The sequence below is a fragment of the Porites lutea genome, chromosome 6 (genome assembly GCF_958299795.1).
Source record: "Porites lutea chromosome 6, jaPorLute2.1, whole genome shotgun sequence".
In the NCBI taxonomy this organism is placed as follows: Eukaryota; Metazoa; Cnidaria; class Anthozoa; order Scleractinia; family Poritidae; genus Porites; species Porites lutea.
The window spans coordinates 26,704,023-26,730,123 of NC_133206.1; the positions used below are offsets into that span (position 1 = coordinate 26,704,023).

Consider the following 26,101-nt stretch of genomic DNA (forward strand, 5'->3'; position numbering starts at 1 on the left):
CGACCCCGCCAGGACTCGAACCTGGAATCTTCTGATCCGAAGTCAGACGCCTTATCCATTAGGCCACGAGGCCAAGACAGTGTATGAGTTATTTTGATGCTAAATCATCTGTGGTATAGATATCGGCTGTTCTTTGTTTTTTTAACTTCAGATTATCTTGTGATTAGTAGTAGAATATTTTAATAGCGACTGTTCAATTCTCTCTTGACAACACTAAATTAACATTTGAGGACCTCTCCGGAAACCAGCTTCCGATTAATTTCGAGCATTAAATTGTTCTAAGAACAACTTTGATGAAATTCACTTATCCCAAGGGCCAGACTGGGCATTTTTCTTCTGTCCCATTATTATCTCTCGGGGATGTATCCGCCATTTTGTCTTTTCTCGACATTGACGCGACTAATTTTTTTAATTAGGCTTTGCCATGGGCAGCCTAATAATTACTTATCGAAAAAACGTCGCACTAGGCTACTAGCCTCAATTCTTGCAACAACTCTCTTTCCCATGACGTTGCCAATTAAACCATACCCCTTCGCAGATTGCCTCTCTACACCATAGCCTATTGCCAAAGAGTAGAGAATATTAAAGTTTTGGCCACATTTTCGCTTTGAGGCAGTTGCGTGTGGACTTGATGACATTTCAGACAATCGATAAAAATGTGACCACGTTTCAGGTATTAGAATTCCGTTTAATTACAACCTCTAAAAATAACATGAGTGAAATTGACAAATCTCGGTCAACGCTATTCGGTTTCCTCTTTTTCCCATTATTCTTGTTTTTCCTTAGGTTTCCACTCGATGTCTATAGAAAATCCATTCAAAGATTGCAACGTGAAGTCAGCACAACTTTATTTTTCCAATAAGCCCACAAAAGACTGTTTTCACATCCGGGGACTTTTACGTTAAAATGTCAATAACAGAAATACCCGCGTCACTTAGCTATAAATGGGGAATGAAAATAATCCTGAACATTTTCCCCTCTTGGATTTCCAGTACATCGAAATCCAGTGCTAGTTTAATGAAACTACTAGAATTATGTTTCCAAAAACTGTTCAAAGTCTATGAAAAAGCATAAATGACTCGTGTCACAAGAGTTTTTTTTTAATTAATTAATTAATTAATTTTATTTCATTTGCTATTCCAAAGTACAACAATTACAACAATTACAATTATTATCACAAAGCATACATGCACAAACTTACTACACACCTAAGCACACGTGCAATTCCACAATTACACACAAGGTAATGCCTACTGTTATTTACAAGTGCTAATCAAAAAAGAAGAAACTAATCATTTTTTCAAAAGAAGAAAAACTACCTAGATTACAAAGTCCATTTGTCCATTAATTTTTGTAAATTCTTATTCTTAGTGAAAATATATTTTTCTATTTCATATTTACCGTTTATTCTAACCAAGAATGTCACAAGAGTGCTTATTTAATAAGAGTACTTCAGTTCCCAGCGGTGAGAGTCTCGTAATTGGTCTGCGCTCCACACTTCCCCCAGTCCTCACGTCTACCACTCTGACTAGTCCATCCTGTCCTGGATACACTGCCTCGATCCGTCCAATCATCTGGTCTTGATGCGTCTGGCTCTATCAACAAGACAAAATCTCTCACTTTGAGATTTTCTGTAGATAGAAACTATCTGTGACAAGATCCAATTGTAGGTAAATACTTCCGCATCCAGCGATTCCATACCTTGCGAATCAACTCCTGCACTCGTCTCCATCGTTTGAGAACAGTGGTTGCTGATGTGTCAACTGTCTCTGGAGCACCAATTTGACCAATTAAGAGATGGTTTGGGGTCAACACTCTAGTTCATCATTGACATCCCCACTGACTGTACAATTGTCGTTAAGGGTCTGGGCCTGGTTGCATAAAATGCCCGTAGCAACTACGGGTATACGTACGCGCACTCGTAACTTAAGTGGTCCACTTTGGGAATTCAATTAAGTGGTTGTACTTACAATTTTCGCAAGTGTTCTCTTATCGGGGGAGGAAGCGGAATATTGAATATTGAAGTTTGAATATTTGAAAATTTAGTTTGAATATGAACAAATATACTTGAATAATGAATCTTTATTTTTCTCGAAAATTCAGTTAATCCTAATTATGTTCGACTGATGTTTTGTCGGGCCGGTCCAGCCAGTTAGCCTGCGTTCCTTAGCTAGGATAAGCCAAGGAACGCGGGCTCACACAGTCGGCTTGGTTATGTGATTCATCAGTACAGTTCTCCTGACTGATGACCACGCACTAATACGAGACTTGTCACATTACAACCCTCTTGTTACTCTTTGTCTGACTCTTCGGGACAACACCTTTCGCGCTCGAGTCTCGTTGACTCTTGTCTCTGTTTTTAAGTGAATTTTGGAATCCCAAGCTGCGTGAAATCTCTTCTAAATAGAAGACAGGATAATAGGGAAGTAGCTATGGGGAAAAACAAGTCAAGAGAGAAGCCCAGGTATCGATCCACTTTGAAAATCAGTTGGGGATTAGCGCTATCAAACTGGGCCCCAGGGGGGGTACTCCTGGGAATTCTTGCTGGGGGTGTGCCGCCCGGTTCTCCTAATCCAGACCCTCTTTCAGACCGAAAAATGTCATTTCCAGAACTGTTTTCAGATCAGACCTCTAAAATCCATACCCGTTTTCAGACCTGGCCTTTAGGCAGAAACAATGTCAATCACTACTTAGATTAGAGTGCAAACAAAAGAATTCTTTAAATGCATTTCGAATTCGCGTATTTCTCTTTCTTTCTTCCTCATTTGGAATTGAAACGATAAATACGTTCATACGCTCCCGTAGTTCCCTCGAAAACTATACCCGACTTCAGACCAAAATGGGCAAAGTCTATACTCGTTTTCAGACCAAAACGGCACAAAACCCTGACCCGATGGGACGGTACATACCTATATAGCTTATATAAGGGAGTACCCCCCCACCAGGGACTAGGCCAATGTTTGTAACCAGGTCAAGCCTTTTTCTACCAACCTTTACCAACAGATAATAATCTATTTCAATGTAACTAGGAGCATGTCTTGTTTATAATTTGTTATTTTCTGAACGACCTCTGCCATTAGTTAGTACTCATTGCAAAGGAATGCAGTGTGTCTTGGTAGCCTACAATAACGGACGTGGCTCTTATAGAAAAACAATGAGTAACGAGGGAGGTCATAATTGTTTAAATAATGAAACTAAGATAAATATGGAAGTCTGAATATTGAATAGTGAGGTTTGAATATTGAGGTTTAAATATTGAATATATTGAAAAATGGGGAGATAAAAACGTGAAAATACTATTTTTTGGTAGAAGTAATCGAGGAAAAGAAAAGGGAAACCTTGGTCACGTGGCATAAATTCACGTTTGCCGCCAAATCTCTCTAATGACCAGCCTGCGAACGCAGACAGCGTATTTCCGCAAAATGCGTCTGCGTTCGCAGGCTAACATTGACCAACAATATCCAAAAAAATGCCTTTATAGGGGTAACATCGTTCAATATTTGCATGTTGCAGAGAAAAAGGAAAAGAAATCATGAAAATTGCGGGAGTTCTTAAAAGCACAATTTTTTTTTTCAAGATCTCACAAAGGTCATGCGTTGTTTCAAACAAAACGAAAGAACCAGGTGTAAAAAGTACGACCCCGCCAGGACTCGAACCTGGAATCTTCTGATCCGAAGTCAGACGCCTTATCCATTAGGCCACGAGGCCGACATAGTATACAAAGAATTCTACTGCAATTTGATGACCAACTGTATTACAAATATTCACTGTAATACTGTTATTTTGTGTTTGCATTTAAATGAAGAACGTGACTCTCGAGATTTTTATTCTTTTCTCTTCCCTTTTTTCTGCACCTTACAAATATTATCATTGTACAAGGTATTGGATTGATGTTTCCCCTGAATCAACTTTTTTTTGGATAGTATTAATGTTGTTAATTGTACAGCATTCAATCTTCGTGGCTTTAAACTATCTGTCGTAATTTCAGCGTCGCCACTAAAACAATATCCAACCAGAGTCAATATTATCTGAGAGGAGACAAGTTTATTAATATTAAAAACCCGATCAGCTATAACAGGCCCCGTGGCCCAACGGATAAGGCATCTGACTACGAATCAGGGGATTCCAGGTTCGAATCCTGGCGGGGTCGTTTTTTCTTTAAACATTTTATTGCTAGAGGTACCAATATATTTTTTTCAAATTCATTATATCCTCGTCCCCCAAACCGTTTGTGACTTGACTCATTACGCGCTGCAGTTTCATTATCTGACAATCGGGAACACGGTAAAGCAGTCTATTACGTAGTCCAAACGGCATGTGATGAGTGCATGAACCAGCTGTTCAGTATACAGTCACTTGATAAGTATTTCCTGCTATGACAAGTGCTTTAGAGGTAGTAGACAAAAATTCGCCCAGTTGACTTAGTTTTTTTAAAATCCTTTCTTGTTATGACCCTTTACCGGGGACTCCATTGCCAGTGTAGGTGTTACAAATAGAAGAGCAGTATATCAGTCGCAACAAAGACTCGATGGGCGCGCGAGGAAGGAGATAGTTCCACTTTCTCTACTCCTGCTGCGTGCCCACCGCGTGCCGATCCCGCGCTTGGTCCTCTAAGTTATACCATTGTATGTACTAGGAGCAAAACTGTTGCGTGTTACCATGCCATCCAACAGTACTGGCCTCCACGTTTCACAACATGAACTGAAGAAAACTTTGAAAAAATACTTATACGACAGATGATTTTCAAAAAGCAGTAGCATTCGTCTTGTCCTATCTCAGCCTCGTGGCCGTGGATAAGGCGTCTGACTTCGGATCAGAAGATTCCAGGTTGGAGTCCTGGCGGGGTCGTACTTTTTTAACTTAAATCTTTTGTTTTGTTTGAAATAATATCGCATAACTCTTGTGAGATAAAATAATAATTTGATGATTTCATTGAAATAGAGAACTCTCGCGATTTTTCTTATTTCTTTTCCCTTGATTTTTCTGCTACTTGTAAGTATTATCATTTTAAAAGTACATGGAGTGATGTTACCCTCAAGGCATTTTTTTTTGGATAGTGTTGATCAATGTTAACCCGCGAACGCGGACATATTCTGCGGAAGTACATGTGCGTTCACAGGCTACTCAATGTTGGTCACCACTGTAATTACATGAAATGCAATCTTAGAAAACTCAAGTTAATAAACGACTGAAATAATATCGGAGTCAAAGATGAGTTTCTTGGGATTGAAAATCGACTCCATCGGATAAGGCATCTGACTACGAATCAGGGGATTCCAGGTTCGAATCCTGGCGGGGTCGAAGTTTTATATTTTTGTCCTGTAATTTAATGAAACCGTCTGCTTTTAAAGTTCTTCTTAAAAAGGGTTATAAATGGTGGTCTTTGACAACGTGATCCTCTGCTTACTAGGTAGATTTCTTTCTTTTTCTTTTTCTTGCCGGACGTCGTGATCGACTCACATTTAACAGTTTCAAAGAGACAGCGACAGAAAGCGAATTACTTCTCACTCATGAGTACAAAGCCCAGACTGATAAGAATAAAACTAAAATTAAATGCTAACTAAAAATTTAATTTTAGTTTAATTGATAACAATTTTATAGACTAAAAATTCGCCCAAGTTGATCGTAATATACCTTATCTCTACACCATGCTCCAAAGATTTTTTAGCCTACTCTGGAGGCATTTCTGAAGGACGCGTTTACCTTGTTCCTCAAATGCTCTTTTCAAGCGCTCTTTTTGCGGTTTATTTGTTTTGACCCTTTCCTTTTTTTTTTAAACGCCTGTCAATCAGATAAGGAAATAATCTGCGTACAAATATAAAATAGCGATTTGGTCTCTTGGTTTTCTTGGAAACATAAGTAAAGGCGACCAACCCTTTGAGTTTTTGCTCGACGACCATTGTCCCACAGTCATTCAACGAGGAAAGAGTGTTGTGATAGACAAGTGAACAACAGTTCAGAAACTGGAATAGAATAGCCCCGTATATAGAGTACTAAAGTGGGACGTCATAAAAAAATTAAATTTGTGAAATTATGGGATTTGTCGGGATCTTCTGTACGAACAACATCCAAGAGGCCTACTTGCAAAAAACTAGTATTGTGGGACAATTGTCTTAGCTCAGTTGTGCTCTGATGACTCCATACATTCCTTCCCAAAAAAATCCCGGCACCCCATCACCCCATCGCACACCCGGTCTATTCAAAAAACAAATAAACACGCAAATAAGATTTCAATTTAATTCTCTGTAAAGATTAGGGAGACCAAACCAATTGACTCCACCAGTCGAAAATCCATAGGACTGGTTGTTTTGCCATCATAATCACAAGATAACGTTATTATCGTAATCTTAAAGCATGATCACTGTCATTATCACCATCATCGTCATCATTATCGTAACCAAGTTGACCAGCACCACCAGCGAGCTTAAGCAACAACAACGGTTCCGGAAACGTCAGTTATCAAGTGTGTTCCCACTACTTTAAACTCTATCGCGCTTATTCCATGTCGTTCAATTCGTAAAATGTTGGCGAATATTTCTGGAGCTGAACTCTAAAGGACTGTATCAAAGTTCAGGAAAAGAAAAAGAGTGTCGTTGTCTTATGTTCACGTCGTCCATAAAACGTTAAATTAGGCAGTTTCACGTCGTGAGTCGTGCAAGGACGGCAAAGAAATGTACAAAAAAAAGCGTGCTGCACGAGCAAAGCTGTTGTTTTGCTTATTAAACCTATTGCCTTTTTGCCGTTCCCGTTGCCGTTGCCGTCGTCGTTGCTTAAGCTCCCTATTATCTTCATGGGCCCTTCTCACCGTAATAAGTGTCACCAACTGGCAGAAATCGGTACTCAGTAGAATGTTTGTTAACATAAAAGCAAATTGATTTAAGAATTTGTCTAAAAAATGAAATTCAATTGTGAGGTGCAATTTTTAACACTACATTATGTGTGGGATACATCTCAGTGGATGTGGCACATAGCCTACCTAACGTATCCACAGGTTTAATGAGTAATTGCCGGTGTAATGTTTGCTATATGGTGAATTGCCGAAGTCTTGTTCTCTCCTAGCACCATTAGAAAAGGAAGGTATTTTCGCCCCAGTTATTCCCAGCCCATGATAAGTATGACCACAATCACCACTTCCACTGCCACCGATCATCATAACCGCCCCATCCCATCTCCCTCTGTCGCACCAGAAGCCAATCTTATCCCCGCTTAGAATGGTTCCATTACACTTTGCGTTACCAAAACCTTGCGTTGTCTCGTATTGCCCACCGTAGTGAACCGTACAATGCCCCAGACACCGAAAATTAAACCTCCAAGTCGTGCCATTCCGGAAGTCCCCGTAGCTTGTTATTTTCCTCCTGAATGTCTGACCACCCAGACAGTCACCTGTTGTTTGCAATAGAGCGGTGTGCTGACGGTCATCATTACGCGTGATCTTAAACTCGTTGCCGCTGACTAGCCAAAAGCCTGGTGAAATCATATCAGTGTTACTTGATGGATCAGTTGTTTCTCCAGTGGAAATACTCTTATCATACCACCATTCACCACTGTCCTTCATCCAGTTTATTGCGTCTGCCATGGAGAAACGAGCAAGATGGGTCCAAACTTTTCCAACTGATTCCATTTGGCAGTATGCCTGATAGAAAAGGAATGTGGCGATTAAAAGCCCTTTTACTACTTACTCTAAATTTCTAGGTAGTAATTCCTACTAAACATTACTGACAAAGATTTCTGTTCTAGGGAAAATATGGCCATTATCTTTCAAAACATTGCGCAGCTATAAAGTGAATCTGGCCGCGTTCGACCCCTAGGAAAATCCAAAAATCAGGACTGTAAATAATTAACAGACCTGAAAGAGGCCTGTAAAAACATGCCATGAATGTGAAAATCAAAAATAGTAAAAAAGCATAGAATTATAAACTAATTTTACCTGAAATATAACACCTGTTTGATTTAGCTAGTATGCACCGCTGACCGCCTGTTCGCCTTCGATCGTTTTGATATCAAGGCATGACTCCACTGGCTTCCAATCAAAATAACCTGACATAGCTGCGAAAAAAACAAAAGCAATTTTAGTCTTGATTATAACGAGTTTTGCTTCGAATCTGTCATTTTTTTATTTGATGGGATAGTAAAACAAAATATTTAGGGCAAGACTTCCCGTGAGCAATATTTGTAAGTAATCGCCCTACCCGCATGGTCCCCCCCTTTTTGTGCGAAGAAAAAAATCGACCCCACTGTAATGTTTTTTTTTGTTTTGTTTTTCAGGCGCCCCCGGCTACGGACCCGGTAGTGCAATGGTCAATGCAAAAGCCGAACGATATCACGATACTTAACAGAGCCGGAGTGCAATGGCTCTGCCGAGCAACGCCTGAAGGAGGGTACACCAGTACGCCAAAATCGCCCAGGAGTCGAACCTGGCCCCCGGAAACGTCCCCCGCCCAACGGGGCACCTGAGCAGTCGGGCGTGCTAGGGCTGCTATAAGGTAACGGGTCCCACAGTGCCCGTGTTGGAAATGCGGTATTTTAGTAGACGAAACTCAGTTGCATACGCGTGGGAGTAGAATTTCCGTCCCCTTATGCAAACAGTTTTGAGAGGAGGCATGCGCATTACGATAAAACGTTAAACACTTGCCATTATATTAGTACAATATTCCTCCCTGGGTATGGTTATTCATGACATTATAAAAAGGTATGGGGAATCAATCTGACCGGGGGCAAGCCCAAGACAGACTGAATTGAATATAGGCAATCTGGAACCCGACTTACTTGCTGGGGAGGTCGGGTGGGTCGCCAGTCGTCCTTTGTGTCGGACAAAGTGAAGTGAATGGGACAAAGCGTGCCGGTGTTTCCTATTATATATACTCATTTGCTTAACATTAATTTATCCCCAGGGATGTTATTTGCATTCAAATGAAACGTGAATAGTGATTAGGGTTAAGCAACAATACTGTGTCCAAGGGGTTTAAACCGATGGCATCTAATTCTAACCCGTCTACTATTCACGTTCAATTTGAATTGTAAATATCATCCCTGGGGATTAATTAGTGATAAGAAAATGACACTTTCACTTACTGTAGCTTGTCGAGTGTTCTCCCAACATCCCAAGTGGGTTATCACGCCGGTAAACTCATAGAAAGTGTGGTCTACTGCTTTTATAAAATAACTTTAAGTTTTCTATGACTTTACCGGCACAATAAGCCATAGGTTTTTAACCAATCAGAACGCGCGTACTATGTTAGTTATTTTATTACTAATAGGAAACACCGGCAAGCTTTGTCTACTATAGTCAGTGCTCGAAACCGAAGCGAAACCGAAAAAGACGACGATAAGGAATACTACGTTGTGTAAAATTCATAAGGTGTCTATGGGGTTTAGGCCGATGGGATCCAGTAGACGCAGTGTGTCACACCCCTCAGCAAAGAGACACTGTCTTCAATAACCCGACACCCCACAAGTCTGGTCATTGGCCACAACGAAATGAATAACTTTAAGAAGACGGCCGATGATCGCACGGGAGGCAATTTTGTAGTCGACATTGAGCAGAGTAATGGGCTTCCAACTGCACGGAAAACGGATTGAAACCTCCCAACACGTAATCCAAAAAATGCGCCCTTGAAGGATTCCGACACACCGGCCAAAGAAAAGGAGCAGTGGACGAAACGACCCTCATCGTCAAAGAAAAGGCGCAACCGCAAGACCGGTTAGTGCCAGTGGAAACCTCCACCCTATAACCAGAAGAGTGAAACCAGCCCGAGGCCTCGCTGTCCCACATACATTGGACCTCCGGCAGAGAGATAATATCCGGAGGAGAAGGAAGAGAGCGAGTCCCCTGCGGCAACACTGCCCGTTTGTCCCCACCAGCAGCGTAGCGTGACCATTTTGACAAGTTCCCACACGGGTCCATATGGTTTTTAAAACTTCGTTCAAAATGAGGTTTTTGCTTTTCCCTTTATACATAATTGGCAGTTTACTGATATTCCAATGGCTCGCGATATCAAAAAAAAGCTTTAAAAAGTTCTCCTTTGAGTGGTACTGAAAATGTTTACCAGTACAAGGCGAGGCGCCTTCTTTGTGCGGAAATTTGGAGTTTAAAAGCATCGGTTAGAAGAATTGCGGCATGTGCATGTTTGTGTAAATTTTCCGAACGCTTAGTCCTTTGCCGACTTTTTGAGTTTTTCCCTTATTTCGAACATGAGCAATTAAAAAGAGCAAACAATTGAGAGTCAGCATTTATTTATTTTCAGTTAATTGTTCTGAATATCTCTATAGTTTGTCATTGAAAAAAAAAACACACACATCTACTCTCCAGGAGTAAATTTCCCTCAAAATTCTTGTTGATACCTCGCCAAACGTGCACCTAATACCGTAAAGTTCCCATAGTAGCGACCCTCGTTACTTTCGGAATTAGCAGCCTTTGGGGCTCGTTACTTTCGGGGTGTCGTTACTCTCGGTGGGTCGTTGATTTCGGGGACCAAAAACCAACATCAACATCTGTGGTCTACCGGACTACTGAATGGGTGAATCAGCAGATGTAGAGGAAATCGAATTCTTCTCTGACTCAGGGGAGGAAGCATAACTCAGTGCTTTTAGTCCATGACAAACAAATGTCTTTTATAGCACAGTATACATAACTCAGTTTTAACTTGAAGAAACGGTCCTGTTTTTGATATGAACTTTATATCACTGTCATGGGAAACGACCAATCATTGTGGGCGTAGCATTTACATCATTATATAACGTTACATATATGCTGAAAAACAAAACTCTATGTTAATAAAAGTTTTGTCTTGTCACAGTTTAAGGCTTCATTATTTATTTTTTCGCCTACCAGCATGATTCAATGTGACATGCAGCTAAATAAAAAATATTTATTTCTATGTGAACAAAACAGTCAAAACAAAGCGCGATCTACAAGCGTGAATATTGTTTTCAGTTGAATGCGGAGTGAATGTTGAAGTTAGTGGAGTGTGCATGGGTGGCTTGTGTAGACTCTGGGGCTGATGCGACAATTGCCAGACTCTCGAAGGCAGGTGAAGGTTGACAATACATGCTCAACCCCTACACGTTAGCAACTTTGTAAAAGAAGAACGTCTTTGGTATGTGTTTTAAGATATTCGAATGCGCATGACTACTATCTAATCTTGCTCCCACAAGTACATATCAATCTATTGTTATGCACACGCCTGCTCTCATAAATGTTGGCATAAGTGGACATAAATTCCACTCCCGCATTTATGCGACTTGACTCTCGCCTACTAATGTAACGCAAGTGTTTAACGTTCTATCTTAATGAGCATGCGTGCTCTTGTAAATGTTCGCATAAAGTGGGCAAGTAGTAGGGCTGCAGCAAACTTAACCCCGTTGGTGTCTAGCAAGGTCTAGCTAGGTTTAGTCTATGACGTCACCCATTGTCATAACCTGGGGGAAAAGTGCCTTCCTCCATATATAATAAAGTGGATAGGTTTACTAATGAGCGTCACTCTACTACAATAGGAACAATAGGCTTGCCTAGACTTGCCCGTGAAGTAATTTGAGCCCTGTTTTCGGACTGTCTATTAAAAGAAAAATAGGAATAAGAGAAGCGATCACCTAGCAACGCTAGAAACGGCTTCCTATATCTTATTTAGCGCTAAAACTCAGATATATAAACAAAACGCATACAGAAAGTAAGCTGAAAAGTCTTTATTTCAATAAAGTTTACGTCTTCTTATTTAGCGCTAAAACTCGGATATATGAACAAAACATACACAAAGTGGGACTGAAAACGCTTTATTTCAATTTTGTCTGACGTTTTCTTCGTTTTATCTCGAGGAAATGAAAAACTATTGAAGTCTCAGCGTTTCACGCACCGTTAGGTAATTATGCGAGTTCAAAAGCCCAAAGTTGAATACAAATTAGCTCTACAGGGAAAACCTCAAGGGAGCATCTTGACATATTATTATAAAAAAAATAACTTAACAAGGATCAATTAAAGCACGCGACTCATAGTTGCTAGCAATAAAAACACAAGAGAGATACCGTTTTAAAAAACTTTATTAAAAAACAATGACAAAAAGAGTCAAATACAAAGGAATGGAAATTAATTAATTCCTTCTTCTTCGCCCATGGAGTACTTGTAAGGTTTGAATTTCTTATGCCGACGTTTCTTCAGCTGTTTGCCATGAGGTTTATGATCATCTAAATAATTTAGAAATTGAATCCGACGCCTTTTGCGCTTCGGGCCTTGTGGTGATGGGGTTTCTACTGTGGTTTTTGAGAGTTAGCCGCTTGTGTTAATTCAGGTGTTACATTAAAGGGGTTGAGGGGAGTGGAGAATGCTGTCGTTGCTGTCGAAGAATCTTGTGTCCTTGATGTTAAGTCTGGAACAGTGCTGATTATTTCTTAATTGTCCTTTAAAAGCCAGGTATCTGTTTTGCAACTGAAGGTATCGTTTAGCTTTTTCATCATCCCGAAGATCGTTTCGAGAAAGCACGTCATCCATGTTGCCTTGTATTTCTTGCATAGCTGGAAGAAGCGGGACAGGCGAAAGAGTTTGCTGCTTCAGATATTTTAGAAGCTCTTGAGGAATATTTTCTTGAAACCTGATTGGTTAAAGCCTTCTTCACTAGGCAGGACGTTTGTTCGCAACCGACAATTATCTTGGGTAGTAGTTTTCAGATCAATCAGAAGATAACCAAAAGGTCCTTTTACAGCCTCTTCGTACTGATTTAAAAAGAAATCCGTCTGCCCGGGATGCATTTGCTTCGCCAGAGTCAGGATTTGCAGTTTGTCTCGTGGATTCTTGAATAACACCAGATAATGGCTGTTTAGGCTTATGCTGCGGCTACCTTTCCCTGATGAAATAGATTCTGCACGATATAAATCACGCTCAGATTGCGATGATGAGAACCTCGAGTAAAGAGGTTCACAATTCGCTTGTCTTTACTGGCGATCAAATTCCGTTTGTTCACATCAAAATAGGAATCTTGCTCCAAAGCCGTAGGAATTCACTTGACGAATTCAATGTTTGGCATGGCGACTAACATTTGTGTATACGCAGGCTGCCATTGTGAATAACACCAAACGATCCTCTCCGGGGGAGGGTAAATGGTCTCTGAAGATTGTTGCAATAGCGATCGAACCCAGGCCGTTTTCCGGACCCGGTCATTCCGGCAATCAAGGAGGTGTAAGGATGCTCGAAGCGAAACCGCTGACATTTCTGTGAAAACATCGGAACTGTTTGAAATGGGGTGAGACTAGTATTGTGGTGTTTAGAAATCACGTGCCTTTGCATACTATCTTTTCTACTAAAGGATTTTTCGCAGACAGAACAGAACCAGCTCATGTCAACTCCTCAGGAGCAAAATGTAGACTGAGAAAGAGGTAGAATGTTGCGCATTTATATAGGTTTTCAGGCCACAAGATTCTATTGTTTTCCTCCCCCAAGACCACCACTACCACCACCACCACATTTCTATTGTTTTCTTTCCTCCAGCGCCACCACCGCCGCCAACACATTTCTATTGTTTTCCCTCCCTCACTCGGTCCCAGACATTTACACGCGAGTAACCGCTGACTGCAGGCTCATCTTCATGTCCCCTGACCAGTGTACCAAGGGCTAAAATGGGTTGGAACGAACGCATACCCTACTACTAAGAACGGCAAACACAAAATTATGAAAGTTGGACTCCCGTTAACGAGCCTTTATGATAACTGTATATGCCAACTGAATAAATCTAATGGTAGTTACACTAAAGCTTAATCAGCAAAAGATAAACTGGAGACCGTAACGAAAGAAAAATAGAGGCAAGGTATAAAGTAGCTGGGATTTGCTAGAGAGATATGTCATTAAAAATCTTCACGGTGCATATTTACTAACTTCTATCTCTAGCAAATCCCAGGTTACAACATAAACGACTTTGCTTCTATCTTTTAGAACAGTGGCTAGGGGTAGACGGCGATTTTTTTCATGCGGCAGTTTAACTGTACCTGTTTCACAGTGTTCCCCTGTATATCCAGATGCACATACACAAAGGTATCTTTTGTCTGTATATCCAAGAAGACATTTGGCGTTGTTAAGGCAAGGGTTACTGCAGCAGAGATTCTGATTAAAAAACAGTCAAGTATTTAAATCGTTTATGGTGGGAGTGGACTAGGTTTCAACAATATAGAAAAGAGAGAAACTTTTATCCCTAGAACAGTTCTTGAAAATAGGTTATCTACATCAGGGTTCAATTCAATAAAACTTCTTAAAGTGTAATTTAGAAGTGTAGCTATAATTGTTTTCAGACTCTAAAACAATAGCTACACTTTTAAATTACACTTGTAAAAGTTTTATTAAATTGACCCCAGATTTAATAACAATCATTACACGAAGAACGATACAATGTCCTCATATTTTTCAAGTTCGCAATCGTACCTCTGCACCTCTGTATGTCCAGCCCTGTCTTGGTTGAAGATCCTTTGGATGATGCCAATGATCAGAGTTGCTTAACTCGCATATCACTTTATCCTCTATTCGCGGGCCAACATTGACGGACACGCACTCGTTCGCCATGACGCACAGATGCTCACACGATGCATATATTTCAATAGAAAGATTTCTGTACACGTGGTCCTTAAAATAATAGCTGTTCATTGGTGGAATGAACTTAAATTTCCATCCTGCTTGCGACATAACCTCCAGCAGTCTTTAGTGGTAGTGTGTCTGATGTAGTATTCAAATCTCAACAACTGAAGCTCGTAAGATTTTCTGAGTTTCCTCAACTTAGATTCCTTTTTCTTCCAAAATTATATGCTGAAGTCAGGACATGTTGGAGTCTGGAATGCCGTTGGTTTCATCAAGAGGCCATTATGGCTCTTGGTTTCATGATTATTGAACTTAATGTGTATATGTAGGCAGCATAATCTGAACTTAGTTAGAAAACATAACTTGTATAAACCGCTTTAAAGCTCATGGTTCATGACAGATTCAAGGTATTGTAAGTTGTCAGTAGTGATTTAAGAACGACTAGTAGTTTATATCATCAACAATACTCTGCACTGAAAGTTCATTATTTAGTATACTGTTGACAGTGAAAATAAACTGGTGGACTTAAACACAGTTTGTAACTAATTATGGCAGAAGATCTGCTAGTAATACCTATTTTTTTCGCCGAGAGAATCGAAAATTTGGGAAAGTCGTTCTTTAAATTTCTGGAACAAAGATTTGAGAAAGTGTTGCTCCTTAATTAAGTGTCTGCAGAACAATGCAGGTGAACCCACAAGGAACCCCGACTCACAACAGCCTCCTTGAAGCCAAGTTATGAGGATTTGTATGGAATTTTGTCTGGAATTATTTTTTTGTAGGTCGAAATCCGCTTTACGGACACCCACTTAATACGGACACCTCATTATTACGGAAAGTTTGCTCTGTCCCTGGGAAAAGCTCTTACATTTTCTCTAAATTCAACCCACTTAATACGGACGCCCGTTAATCGGGACAACGGACACTTGAAAATTTGTTTCTTGCCCAGTCAACAGATTCTCATAGGAAGCCAACTTCACTCAAGCGGACACTTCATTATCAACTGTCGTGCAGTGGTTTTTTGAGAATAGAGTAAAACTAAACAGTGAAAAATGTAAAGAGCTTAGGATTCATTTGCAAAGAACAAACCACAACTCACGCCTATAGTAGTAAATAATCAAGAGCTAGAATGTGTTGAAAGCGCCAAATTACTAGGTGTTACGATCTCCAACGACCTTACATAGAATATGCACATTGATCAAATCATAAAGAAAGCGTCTAAACGTATGTATTTCCTAATGCAATTGAAAAGGGCCAATGTCGCAAGGCATGAATTAATTCTTTTTTATACATCTTGTGTAAGGTCAGTCATGACCTACGCATCGCCTGCGTTTTTCTACGCCCTGCCATTGTATTTATAGAAAGATCTAGAGAATGTAGAGAAACGGGCACTATCAATCATTTGCCCGGACTGGCCTATAGAAAGGCCTTAGAGCTTTCAGATATTATGTCTATCAATGACTACATCGCTAGCTTATGTAAAAAGTCCTTCCTCTCGATTGCTAATGACCCGGCCCATCGCTTACATAACATGCTTCAATCGTCAGGGCCGTCGTGTTATAATCTTCGGTGCAAAAGGTGTTTTGCGATTCCCAAATGTAAGACCGAGCGTTTCAAAAACAGTTTTTTAGTAAGATCATGTATTGATAACGAATTTTAGCGCTCGGTGAGTTTTGTAAATGAGATCGATGACGTTGTACTGTATTTTAACAGTTTTAAGCTTTTTTATATTTATAGGATGTTATTATATATTTAGGACTTTATCATTATCATTTTATTATACTCACTATTGTAAGATTCTGTTATATTATATTATATATTATATTGTAAATACTCAATTCAGCTTAGTAGCTGCAAGCTTTTTACAAATAAACTATCTATCTATCTATCTATCTATCTATCTATCTATCTATCTATCTATCTATCTATCTATCTATCTATCTATCTATCTATCTATCTGTGTTCGGTAATAGATCTTTCCTTTTTTAAGGTAAAATAACCAGTTGACAGCATGTCCATGTTCCCAGCGCTACAGAACACCATGGGGTGAATTGTAGATGTCAATTGCAGACTATTTTGGCAAAAAAACGATCACAGAACACGGTTTTGATAAAGCGATATACACGTGAGTGATTTTTGAGTGGTTCCGTGGATGTAAGCTGCGGAATGACTGCTTTGTGAAGGTGAAAGGTGTTTAATTTGACGATGCTTATGTCTTGTTTTATTAATTTTGTATTTTGTTAAGAAAAGATATTTTTTTGACTTTGATAACTGAAAACGGTTCTCCTTTGAGGGACACCCGCGGCAAATTATTGAAAGATAAGCTGCAAAGATTCCCGAGTTCTTATAGGTGTCAGTTATGATATTGGCTCCGCAGACTTAATGGACTCTCTTTAATGGCAAACACTTGACGATCGACGGCGCTGTACAAAATCAATTTTTGAAGTATAAAATATTAAATGATCACACCGCCCCCGGCCTATGGAACTCTTTTGTGAGAAGGAATGTCGATCAGTATAATTACCACTGATCTGCGTAACACGGCTACTGATCTGAACACTTCCTAAACCGAAAAGAGAGTTTCTAAAAAGAAGTTTTAAATTTAGCGGTGCTATGCTTTGGAACCAGCTCTCGAATGAAGCAAAGTTCGCTGAGTCAATCTCTTCATGTAAAAACCTTGTTAGATCATAGTTGGGTCTTGCCAAGCTGTGTATCTTAATAGTTACCCTTTTATATGATTTTCTGTTATAGCGATAGTAGTAGTTATAGCAATAGTAGTAGTAGTAGTAGTAGTAGTACAGAAAATTTTAGTACTGTTTAGTTTCGTAATTTAATATACGGTGTTAAGATGTGTCAACACGCCCTCCATGGAAACCAGCCAAGTGTTATTGGGGCTAGCGTGTTTCTATTGTAATGTGAATTTTTTAAATAAAGTATTACGTAACCCTTCTATTGAAATAATAAACTCCCATACAAATCCTTATAATTTGGCTTTGCAGAGACTGTTGTGAGCCAGGGCGCCCCTTTGTTTGCCTGATCGTTCATCACAATGTCTAAGCGAACGTAAAACTTTTGTTACTTTGACACCGAACCTTATTTGCGTGACCTAATGTTATAGTCTGCTATCGTCTAAATCAGTCAAAAGGGAGGAGGTGTAAGCAACAATATTCATGCCGAAAATTTTAACAAAAACTTCTCTTAAGCCGCAAAGACATTAACAAAAAACGGTTTTATTTAACAAACCATTATGGTGTCAGAGATAGAACAAATAAAACAAATGTCCAAACAAACAAAACAAACAGAACCAATATAACCCAAAAAGAGGGAAATTATGCAAGAGAGAGGAAGATGATTTTTTAAATAATATGGGGGACTTCCGTATTTCTTAGCGAAAAGTTAAAGTTATAAGTACATAAACTCACGAGAATAGTCTGTTTTCACGGTCACTCCTCATTTTGGTACTATCAGAATTTTTTAAGGGTTTTGAAACTGCACTAGCTCTTTGCGTTGTTAAATATGAAAGCAGGATTCATGTATCCAGCGTAAACAAGGCAGCTGGCGTTTAAAATAACGGTACAGTTGCAATTTTATCTTTTACCTTGGTAGGCATCTGATATGTATTGCAGCCAAACTCCCCATAGAGAACATAAAGCCAGGAAATCCATCAGGGACAAGCAAAACCTCACCATAATAGAAAAGAGTGGTTTTGTTTGACGCAGTCAGCATAACCGTGTCGATATTGATTCGTAATAAGGTAAGGTGCGGTTTGTTCATACCTATATAGCTGAGACACTTGCTTAAAAGTGTAATCTTTCATCATACATCAAAAAATTACTGTCTTGGACATCTCGTATTGGTTACCGGACAACCCATCAGAGCACGGATTCGATTCATCTTACCTACTCGCGGAGCCAGTAAAATTTCTTAAAATGAATTTAAAGAATCCAGAACATGAATGACTCGATTTAGAACAGACAGGTTTTAGAGCAAAAAACAGTGTGATTTGTGAATAAATCACACTGCCAAGAGCCAAGGACGTTAGCTGAGAAACGCTTGAAATTAACCGAGCGAAAACTGGTAAAGGGCCCAGCCATAGCAGCTGCTTATCAGAAGATTATCGAAATAGAGCGTTGCACTCTCCTGAAGGAGGTTACACTAGTTACATAAATGCGACAGAAGCAAAATTGCGTACAGGAAATCTCTTACATCGAAGCACGCTGAATGGGAGCGAACGCTGCGCGCGAGCTTACCACAAGTTTCTGGTTCCATCCCATTTTTAGTTTTCTTCCCTTGCCATTCAGTTCCACTGGGAAGAAATCAAGATTTCGGTGGAAACTTAGAATGGAGGGCTTTGGTCCTGATGAAAGGAGCCTGTTCCAGGCGTTCATGGTGGCATGGGTCGTGGGCGAAAAATCGACGAGAAAAAAAACGGGAGGAGACTAGTCTCCCCTCGTTTTTCCCTTTTCTCTCACCGCGTACGATTTAACTCGCTCACTTCCCACCATCTGAACGCCTGGGATAGAATAGGATGAAAGTTTTCCTTACAGTAATGTCAAGTTCCACTTGCGAGAAAGGCTTCCCATTAAAGATGGACCGTAAATTCGAATTCTAAAGATGTTTCTTAGATTTTATATTCTGAGATGAAGTAAAGACACGTTCATACAACCATTTCTTTTTTATCATCAATACTATTTAATAAATTAATACAATACACACAAAATGTTTGTCCCATGCAATGAATATACAAAAATAAGAAACGTAAGTGTGGTCCTTACACAACTGACAACAATCATTTTACACCACCTTACACTTATCCCTTCTATTCATGGAATAATTACAAATTAAACTGACTGTATATTGAAGCCAGGAAGTATATTTTCCGAGGAAATATATTCATAGTACTTATTCTTATGATCAAGCAATAAACTAAATGATACATTTAAATCCCTCTTTCACATGGAATACTTAATTCAACTTTCCACAGAAAATCGTAATAAAAATGTATTTTTGCACGGATAAAGTTATTTTGATCTTTTTCTTTTCAGAAATTATAAGAAAGCTCGTTGCGTCTATAATAAAGTTACAGTAAGCCTTCTCATTCATTAATCCGAATACCGCACAATATATATTAAAATATAATGCCTATTATTAAGATAAAAGATGCAACTATCTCTTTCTTACATCATTCACAGTACATTCAAATTTTTGTACAGAAGATATATGAAATTGTTACCATTATTTTTTAGAGAAATAAACTGTTGCAATTATCCCTCTCTTACATTTATATTCAACATTTTGTTAGAAAATTGTTATAATCCTTGCATCGTGTTTTTTCTAGTTTTATAAGGACTTATGAAATATATATAGGTTGAAATTATAATAAGTTTAAATATCCCTCTCTTGTTTAAAATACCGCAAAATCTAAGTGCATACGAGTTTAAGTGTAACAGGAGTTGCAATAAAAAAACGAAAATTGAAAGTTTGCGCTGAGAAAATTAAAAAACAAAAAAGGAAATAAAACGAAACCAATCATGATTTTCTCTAACGTGCTTTGAGCTGGTTCTGTTTGCATCATCAGCAACGTCATGATTGGTCATGGTTTTGCGACTTTCAGCTTTATATTTGAAGTTAAAACCGGGTGTCTGTACAATAATCCGGGATTGTGTTGATCGCGGCCTAGATTTTTAGAGGACCATCGAACGATACCGAATAATTATTGTTATTGCTATTGCCCCATGTAGTCGTTCGGAACCGGCTCAGTCCCGCATTGAATCCGAGGCTTTCCATCTCGATTGCCTGAACACGACATCTCACAGTGGAACCTCGATATAACGAACTTCTATATAACGATGGTATAAAGACCAATTTTCTTTCTTTCAGTAATAGTAAATTATATGAAAAATAACCTCGATATAACAAAACCTCGTTATAGCGAACACATTTTGCCAGTCCTTTGGCCTTTTCGTTAAATCGAGGTTCCAATGTAACACGGATGAAAAGATAATGTTGGTTATTGGGCAACAAAACAAGAGAGGGATACGGCTGGAGTAATAGGGGATAATAAGGGATAAATAAAAAAGATCTAGAATTCATTAGTACAAGATAAATGAGTTTTCTGATCTATAAGCAGGAATTATTCCATATATGCTTTCGGCTAATTCATAGTTCAATATTAGTCAGAGAGGAATATTTCCAAGCGAAAAAAAAAAAAAATTGCAATGAAACTACTTGTATAAAACTACAAAAGAACTTTAATTTTCACAAATACCTTGATAACCCTTGAACACAACCATCCCATAATAATGTTCTTTCTTTTCTTTGTGCTACGTTTCTTGTACTTGTCGGGTCGATGTTCATGCACGTGTTCAATGAAATGTTCTTGCTGTGGTATTTGAGCGGGTTCTTGTCCGGCTAATCCAGGGAACTGACCGGTTGGTCAATATCACGTTTCTCTTCGCTTTGAACACGTTCCTGCTCGTTGTAAGAACATTCTTCGCTGCATTCTTCAACTTCTTTTGCCAAAACCACTTCCTCTGCCATTTGATCGTTTCCATTCTGACTATCTTTCTCTGAATCACACCTCAAATCCATCTCATCTGCACCATACAACAAATTCAAATTCATCCCTTCATCTGAATCCTATTTCCGACCTTGTTCTTTCCTGTTATCCAACAAATTCCAGTCAAATTTTCCATCTAAATCCCTCTTCTGATCTAGATCCTCTTTATAGAATAACACAACTAATCCAATGTCATCATCTGAATCATACTTCCAGTCGGCCTTTTTAGAAGAACAAGAACGCTCTCAGTAGCGTTGAGTCTCGCTTGTTTGTAGATAAGATAAGAAGTGAGGAGGCGGATAGAGCGCGAGCGTTCGTCACTTGGGGGGGGGGGGGGGGGTTGGGGGGAGGGGGCGCTCCGCATATAAAAGGGCTTGGGATGCTCGTCGTCTTGCTTAGGCCGGGGTGTAAATTTCGGATTTTGGTCTCACTTACGGTGTTCTGGGAAAAACGGTATTATATTTAGCCGTGAAGGTCTTGTTTAGGGTTGCATGTGAAAAAATATAAAAATACGTGTATTGTCTGAGTTTTCAGTAACATAGTCTCTCAGGGGTCAAAAAGCTTGGGCTACGCCCGGGTCGACCTCTTGTAGGGGTTTAATTCAAAATTTCCGACGAGCATCCCCTTGCCTTTCATATGCAGAGTCGTCCTCCCCAGGGGTTCGTCATAATTCCTCATAGTCACCGACAGCAAGTGAAAAAGTTGAATTATGATTTCAATCTATTGCACAGGGTCCAGAGGAGTTGCGTGTGAATAAATAAATTAATTATTTAAAGTCTCACCTCGAAAAATGTTTATACCTGTCGCTTAGCACGATTAATTAGCCCAATGGGATCTTTATGAATCTACTGTAAAGGATTTCTTTGCTTTTACCTGATCCAGATCGACTTTGTTGTTCGCCATTTTGAAAATCAATAACCGCAAGCTATATTCTCGTTGGTGCACAGCAGGTCGTCCGAAGGGTGACGGAAGACCGCCGCCCGAAGGGCGACCGAAGCGCGAAGTGGCGAGTAAAAAAAAAGGATAAGGGAGGATACTTGTACCACGTGACTTAGTTCGTTGTGAACCGCATCTCTCGGTGACGGAAGTGAATGAGACCGGAAACGCAAAAGCAACAGACCGCTGCTAATTCGAGAATCAAAACATCAGCTGCGGAGGGAGTTTTAAAGATCTTAGAGATCTATGCGAAGGCAACAGAGTTTTAAGTGAAGTGAAGATCTTTCAAGACTGAAGATTTGTTGGGTACATGCCAACAGTCTTCGATGTCTTTAAGCAGGTTTCGCTTGTGTAAAGGCTTCCCACTTCCCAGTCGCAAAACGAACAGCCAAAGACGCAAGAGGTAACATTGTTGGAACCACCGAAGAATGGCTCAGTCGTGATGATATTACAGTTGCCTTGTACCTCCGCTCTACTCAGTATTAGGTTTTATTGCAACAGTACTCACGACCTGTAAATCACTACCCGTAATAATTTAAGATTTTCCAAACAAAACTAATGAGTTGGGCTTAACGTGATACAGCATTGCACAAAAACATTACTTTCATGGACTAAAGAAAATCGCTTAGTTATTCAGATCCAGAAGATACTTTGTAGAAAATTGGAACCCTCATTCAGCCGTAATAAAAAGCTTCACCATCATGCTTCAAAATAGTCTGCTACACAGCCGTTTTTAATGTCGTCACGCAACGCTCTTCCCCGCTAATAGCCACAGTAAATCGATATGTGTGTCATGATCTCTCAGTGTGAAACATGCGGGTAAAATAACATTTACTCATTGAAAATTTAGAACCTTCCAGAGCATAATCTACCCAGCAGAGGAAAAAAACTTTATTGGAAAGAGCAGCATTTTCGCATGAGGTAAAAGTCGTGTAGGTTTACCATCTCCTTTTATTGCTCCGATCTTGAACACTTTTACCTTACTACGTCATTTCCGTCATCATCTGTTGCGTTGGACAGCAAGTGGACAGCAAACGAAAGTGCTGTCTCGAAGCCGTAAATTTCAGTCGCCGAACATGAATTTGAATTCTTTTTTATGCCGTTTTCCTACAGTATTTCGCAAATACATAAGAATTCTAGATCAGGTTAGTCAAATCAGGCAATTTCATTGAATTTCATTTGAGTTTCAAAGATTCCAAAATCGACCCAAGATTTTTTTCCTCGACATTTATAATCGCCTGTACAATAATATTAATGATGTACGAAATATCAAGTTGTTCGTTACAATTAAGTATCCAGCATCACGAAAAAAGGAAAAGAATCAGGCTGTTGAACACCAGAGGTAAAGTAACGACGATTTGCTTGTTGTTTTTTACCTCATCATCGAAGTTCTGCTCATGAACATTCTTCCTTGTTTCAACATCTGATGTATTCACTTCTTTCAAAGTTATCAACGCTTTCATACGACAGAATTCGTAGAACGAACCATTCCGAAAACGCTCGACATCTTTTAATGTGGGTCTACCACGAATGGTGTGTGGATTTGTAAGCGACATCACCGTATAATCCATTAATCTTTCCAAATTTTTCGTCTCAAAACATAACATTCGGACAATTGCGCGTTGTTTTTCGAAGCGTTCACTGAGATTGAGAGCATCGTGTCGATTTTCATCCCCAGATTCGCTACCATGACCCGGAACACGTCTTTACAAAACTATTCTTTGTGTCACGTTTAGCTGTATTTACTGTTTGGCACGTGATCGTGAAGGTCAGAACCAAATTACCATAAGATCAGAGAGAGTTTACAGTTTTACTTTTTGTTATGTCTGTTTTGCACTTACGATTTTATCGGCTTACTATGTCATAAGCATGAAACGTAACCTGTTTTAACGCAAAAGACAAAGTCTGATTTCTTGCATGGAAGAAAAGCACTAAAAACGTGATAAACATTGCGCGTTATTCCAGTCATCCCCCAAAATAAACCACATGCTCATCACGAGACTCATTTCCATACAATGAAAGTCGTCACGATTCTTATCCCCAGTTTCCACGGTCTTCGCTAGGAACGCGGGACCTACAAACTAGGTCCCACCGAAAAAAAAAAAAACCGAACCGCATTTTAAGATTCTCGCTTTGCTAAAGCAAGCGAGACTAACTAAGCAAATCTTGGTAAAAAACATCCACTGAATCAAATTTCGTATCATGATCTTCTTTTTGCAAACTGTTATTTTCTTCTTCATCGTATGTGATCTCATCAGCAGACTGGTCACGTTCTTCTTCCTCACTGTGCTCAACTTCGAAATTTGAATCAGATTCTGATTCGCTGTCTTTCTGATCATTTTCGGTGAATGATGAGATACTGGACACGTAGGTGTTGTAATCACACTTCTGAATTGGCTGCTCTGTACTGAACAACGCATCTAATTCAATATCATCTTCTGAATCATACTTCTGGTCGTCTTCTTTTGTACAATTAAGCAAATCTATGTCAGGAATTTTTTGTGAATCAAATTTAATATCATGATCTTCTTTTTCCATACAGCAAATTTTTTCTTCACCGTCTGCGATCTCATCAGCAGACTGGTGATGTTTTTTTTTCCTCACTGCGTTCATCCTCGTAATCTAAATCAGACCCTGATCCGCCCTCTTCATTGCCACTTTCGCTGAATCGCGACTTCTCGTCAGCAGACTGGTCGTGTTCTTTATTCCCGTTGTGCTCAACTTCGACATCTGAATCAGAATCTGATTCGCTGTCTTCGTCATCACTTTCGCTGAATGGGGAGATACTGGACATGCAGGTGTTGTAATCATACTGTCTTGTCGCTGCTGTGGGTTTTCCGATTGTCTCCAGCGATCTGACAAATTTGTCAAAGTTACATCTCACTAAAATTTTCAGTTGTTTCTGATCGAAAAGAATGTTATTGTGATGCCAGCACTCTACCGCATTTTCATAAAATTTAAAAGTATATGCCTCAGGCAATCTGAAACGAGTACCTACATATGTTGTGTAAAATTCCTTGTCGCGTAGATATAATTTGAGAGATGGCACCAACTCTACCAGGACAAATTTCTTGTAACCAAAGTCGTTTCCTCTTTTGTAGATAAAAAGCGTCCTGGTTAGGCGCACGCCAACAGTTTTCTCTTCACGCACTTTTGGGATTTTTAAATATTTTTCCGCTGTGCGTCTTCGCTCTACCATCGAAATGATTTCTTCGTATTTTTCATTTTTGGTTTCGATATAAGTACCCACTTCATTAAATTTCCATTGGGACACCATCTTCTGAAACTCTTTCTGAAATCGATGAATTCGTTTTCGTTTGTTTTGTCAACTCATTCGAAATTGCGTTACCAAGTTTCCATAGTTGCTTTTCAAGGAAGCACGCGCACATATGCTTCGCAGACATGTTCTCAGTGGCAAAACAAATTCACGTTGTTGTTGAACTATAACGTTTGATATTACTTTGCTTTCATACTATAGTATATCCTAAATTTATATTTCACAAAAAAAGGAGCTACAATTCTGAAAAACATTACCTGTTCCAACGAGAATGGAGTAGCACGTGCCACATGATGGCTATGCGCGTGTTTGAGTGACATTTGGGTTGTCGTCTGCGCGATGACTTGTGCATCACTTTCTTTAAGAGGCAAAAGAAATGTACTTTTTATATAGGACTAAAAGAGATGTTCTTTGATTGATTCCAAACATTTTTGTAGATCTGAAAAGAAATCAATAGAGATATAAAGCTTAGACAAGGTCCTATCAAAATGAATTTATGACTTTTAAAACTGCTAATTTCTGGGCGCTGTCTCGTGATTAACTACTGTTAAGATCGAAAAATAAATTGCCCCGTAAGAAACTCAACTCTCATATAATAACGGGTTCAAGGGCAAAAGCAACGCTCGCTCCTCTGATTGGCAGCAACGCAGTTGCGTATAAAAATGTACGACATAGCTTTCCAGTGGGAATCAAGCCATATTAGTATGTATATAATACATCACAGTAATTGTGAAACTAAGATAGTGTCACGTTTCCTACTTTTCATTATGCCACAATAAAAGTA

At 39.4% G+C, this 26,101-nt stretch overlaps 1 protein-coding gene and 3 non-coding genes across 4 annotated transcripts; 1 reads left to right on the forward strand and 3 right to left on the reverse strand.

Annotated features, from left to right (window-relative positions):
* On the reverse strand, window positions 1-73 carry Trnar-ucg (transfer RNA arginine (anticodon UCG)). Its single transcript has one exon. It is a non-coding gene; the product is annotated as a tRNA-Arg (tRNA).
* Window positions 74-3,635: 3,562 nt separating this feature from the next.
* On the reverse strand, window positions 3,636-3,708 carry Trnar-ucg (transfer RNA arginine (anticodon UCG)). The gene has a single exon. It is a non-coding gene; the product is annotated as a tRNA-Arg (tRNA).
* Window positions 3,709-4,077: 369 nt separating this feature from the next.
* Trnar-acg (transfer RNA arginine (anticodon ACG)) lies at window positions 4,078-4,150 on the forward strand. Its single transcript has one exon. It is a non-coding gene; the product is annotated as a tRNA-Arg (tRNA).
* A 2,826-nt stretch (window positions 4,151-6,976) lies between these two features.
* LOC140942326 (uncharacterized) lies at window positions 6,977-14,536 on the reverse strand. The gene is made up of 3 exons (XM_073391283.1): window positions 14,399-14,536; window positions 13,969-14,083; window positions 6,977-7,602 (listed from the first exon to the last, which is right to left on the reverse strand). Exons 1-3 carry the CDS (start codon window positions 14,534-14,536, stop codon window positions 6,977-6,979), a joined length of 879 nt encoding a protein of 292 aa, XP_073247384.1.
* Between the last annotated feature and the right edge of the window lie 11,565 nt (window positions 14,537-26,101).

Bases quoted from the DNA above. Each gene is read 5' to 3' on its own strand.
- LOC140942326 (XM_073391283.1), bottom strand. From the start codon at position 14,536: ATGGCGAACGAGTGCGTGTCCGTCAATGTTGGCCCGCGAATAGAGGAT. The intron at 14,084-14,398 runs GTACGATTGCGA...TTTTTTAATCAG, and splicing joins GGACATACAGAGGTGCAGAG to AATCTCTGCTGCAGTAACCC. The intron at 7,603-13,968 runs GTACAGTTAAAC...CAGTTGGAAAAG, and splicing joins AGGGGAACACTGTGAAACAG to TTTGGACCCATCTTGCTCGT.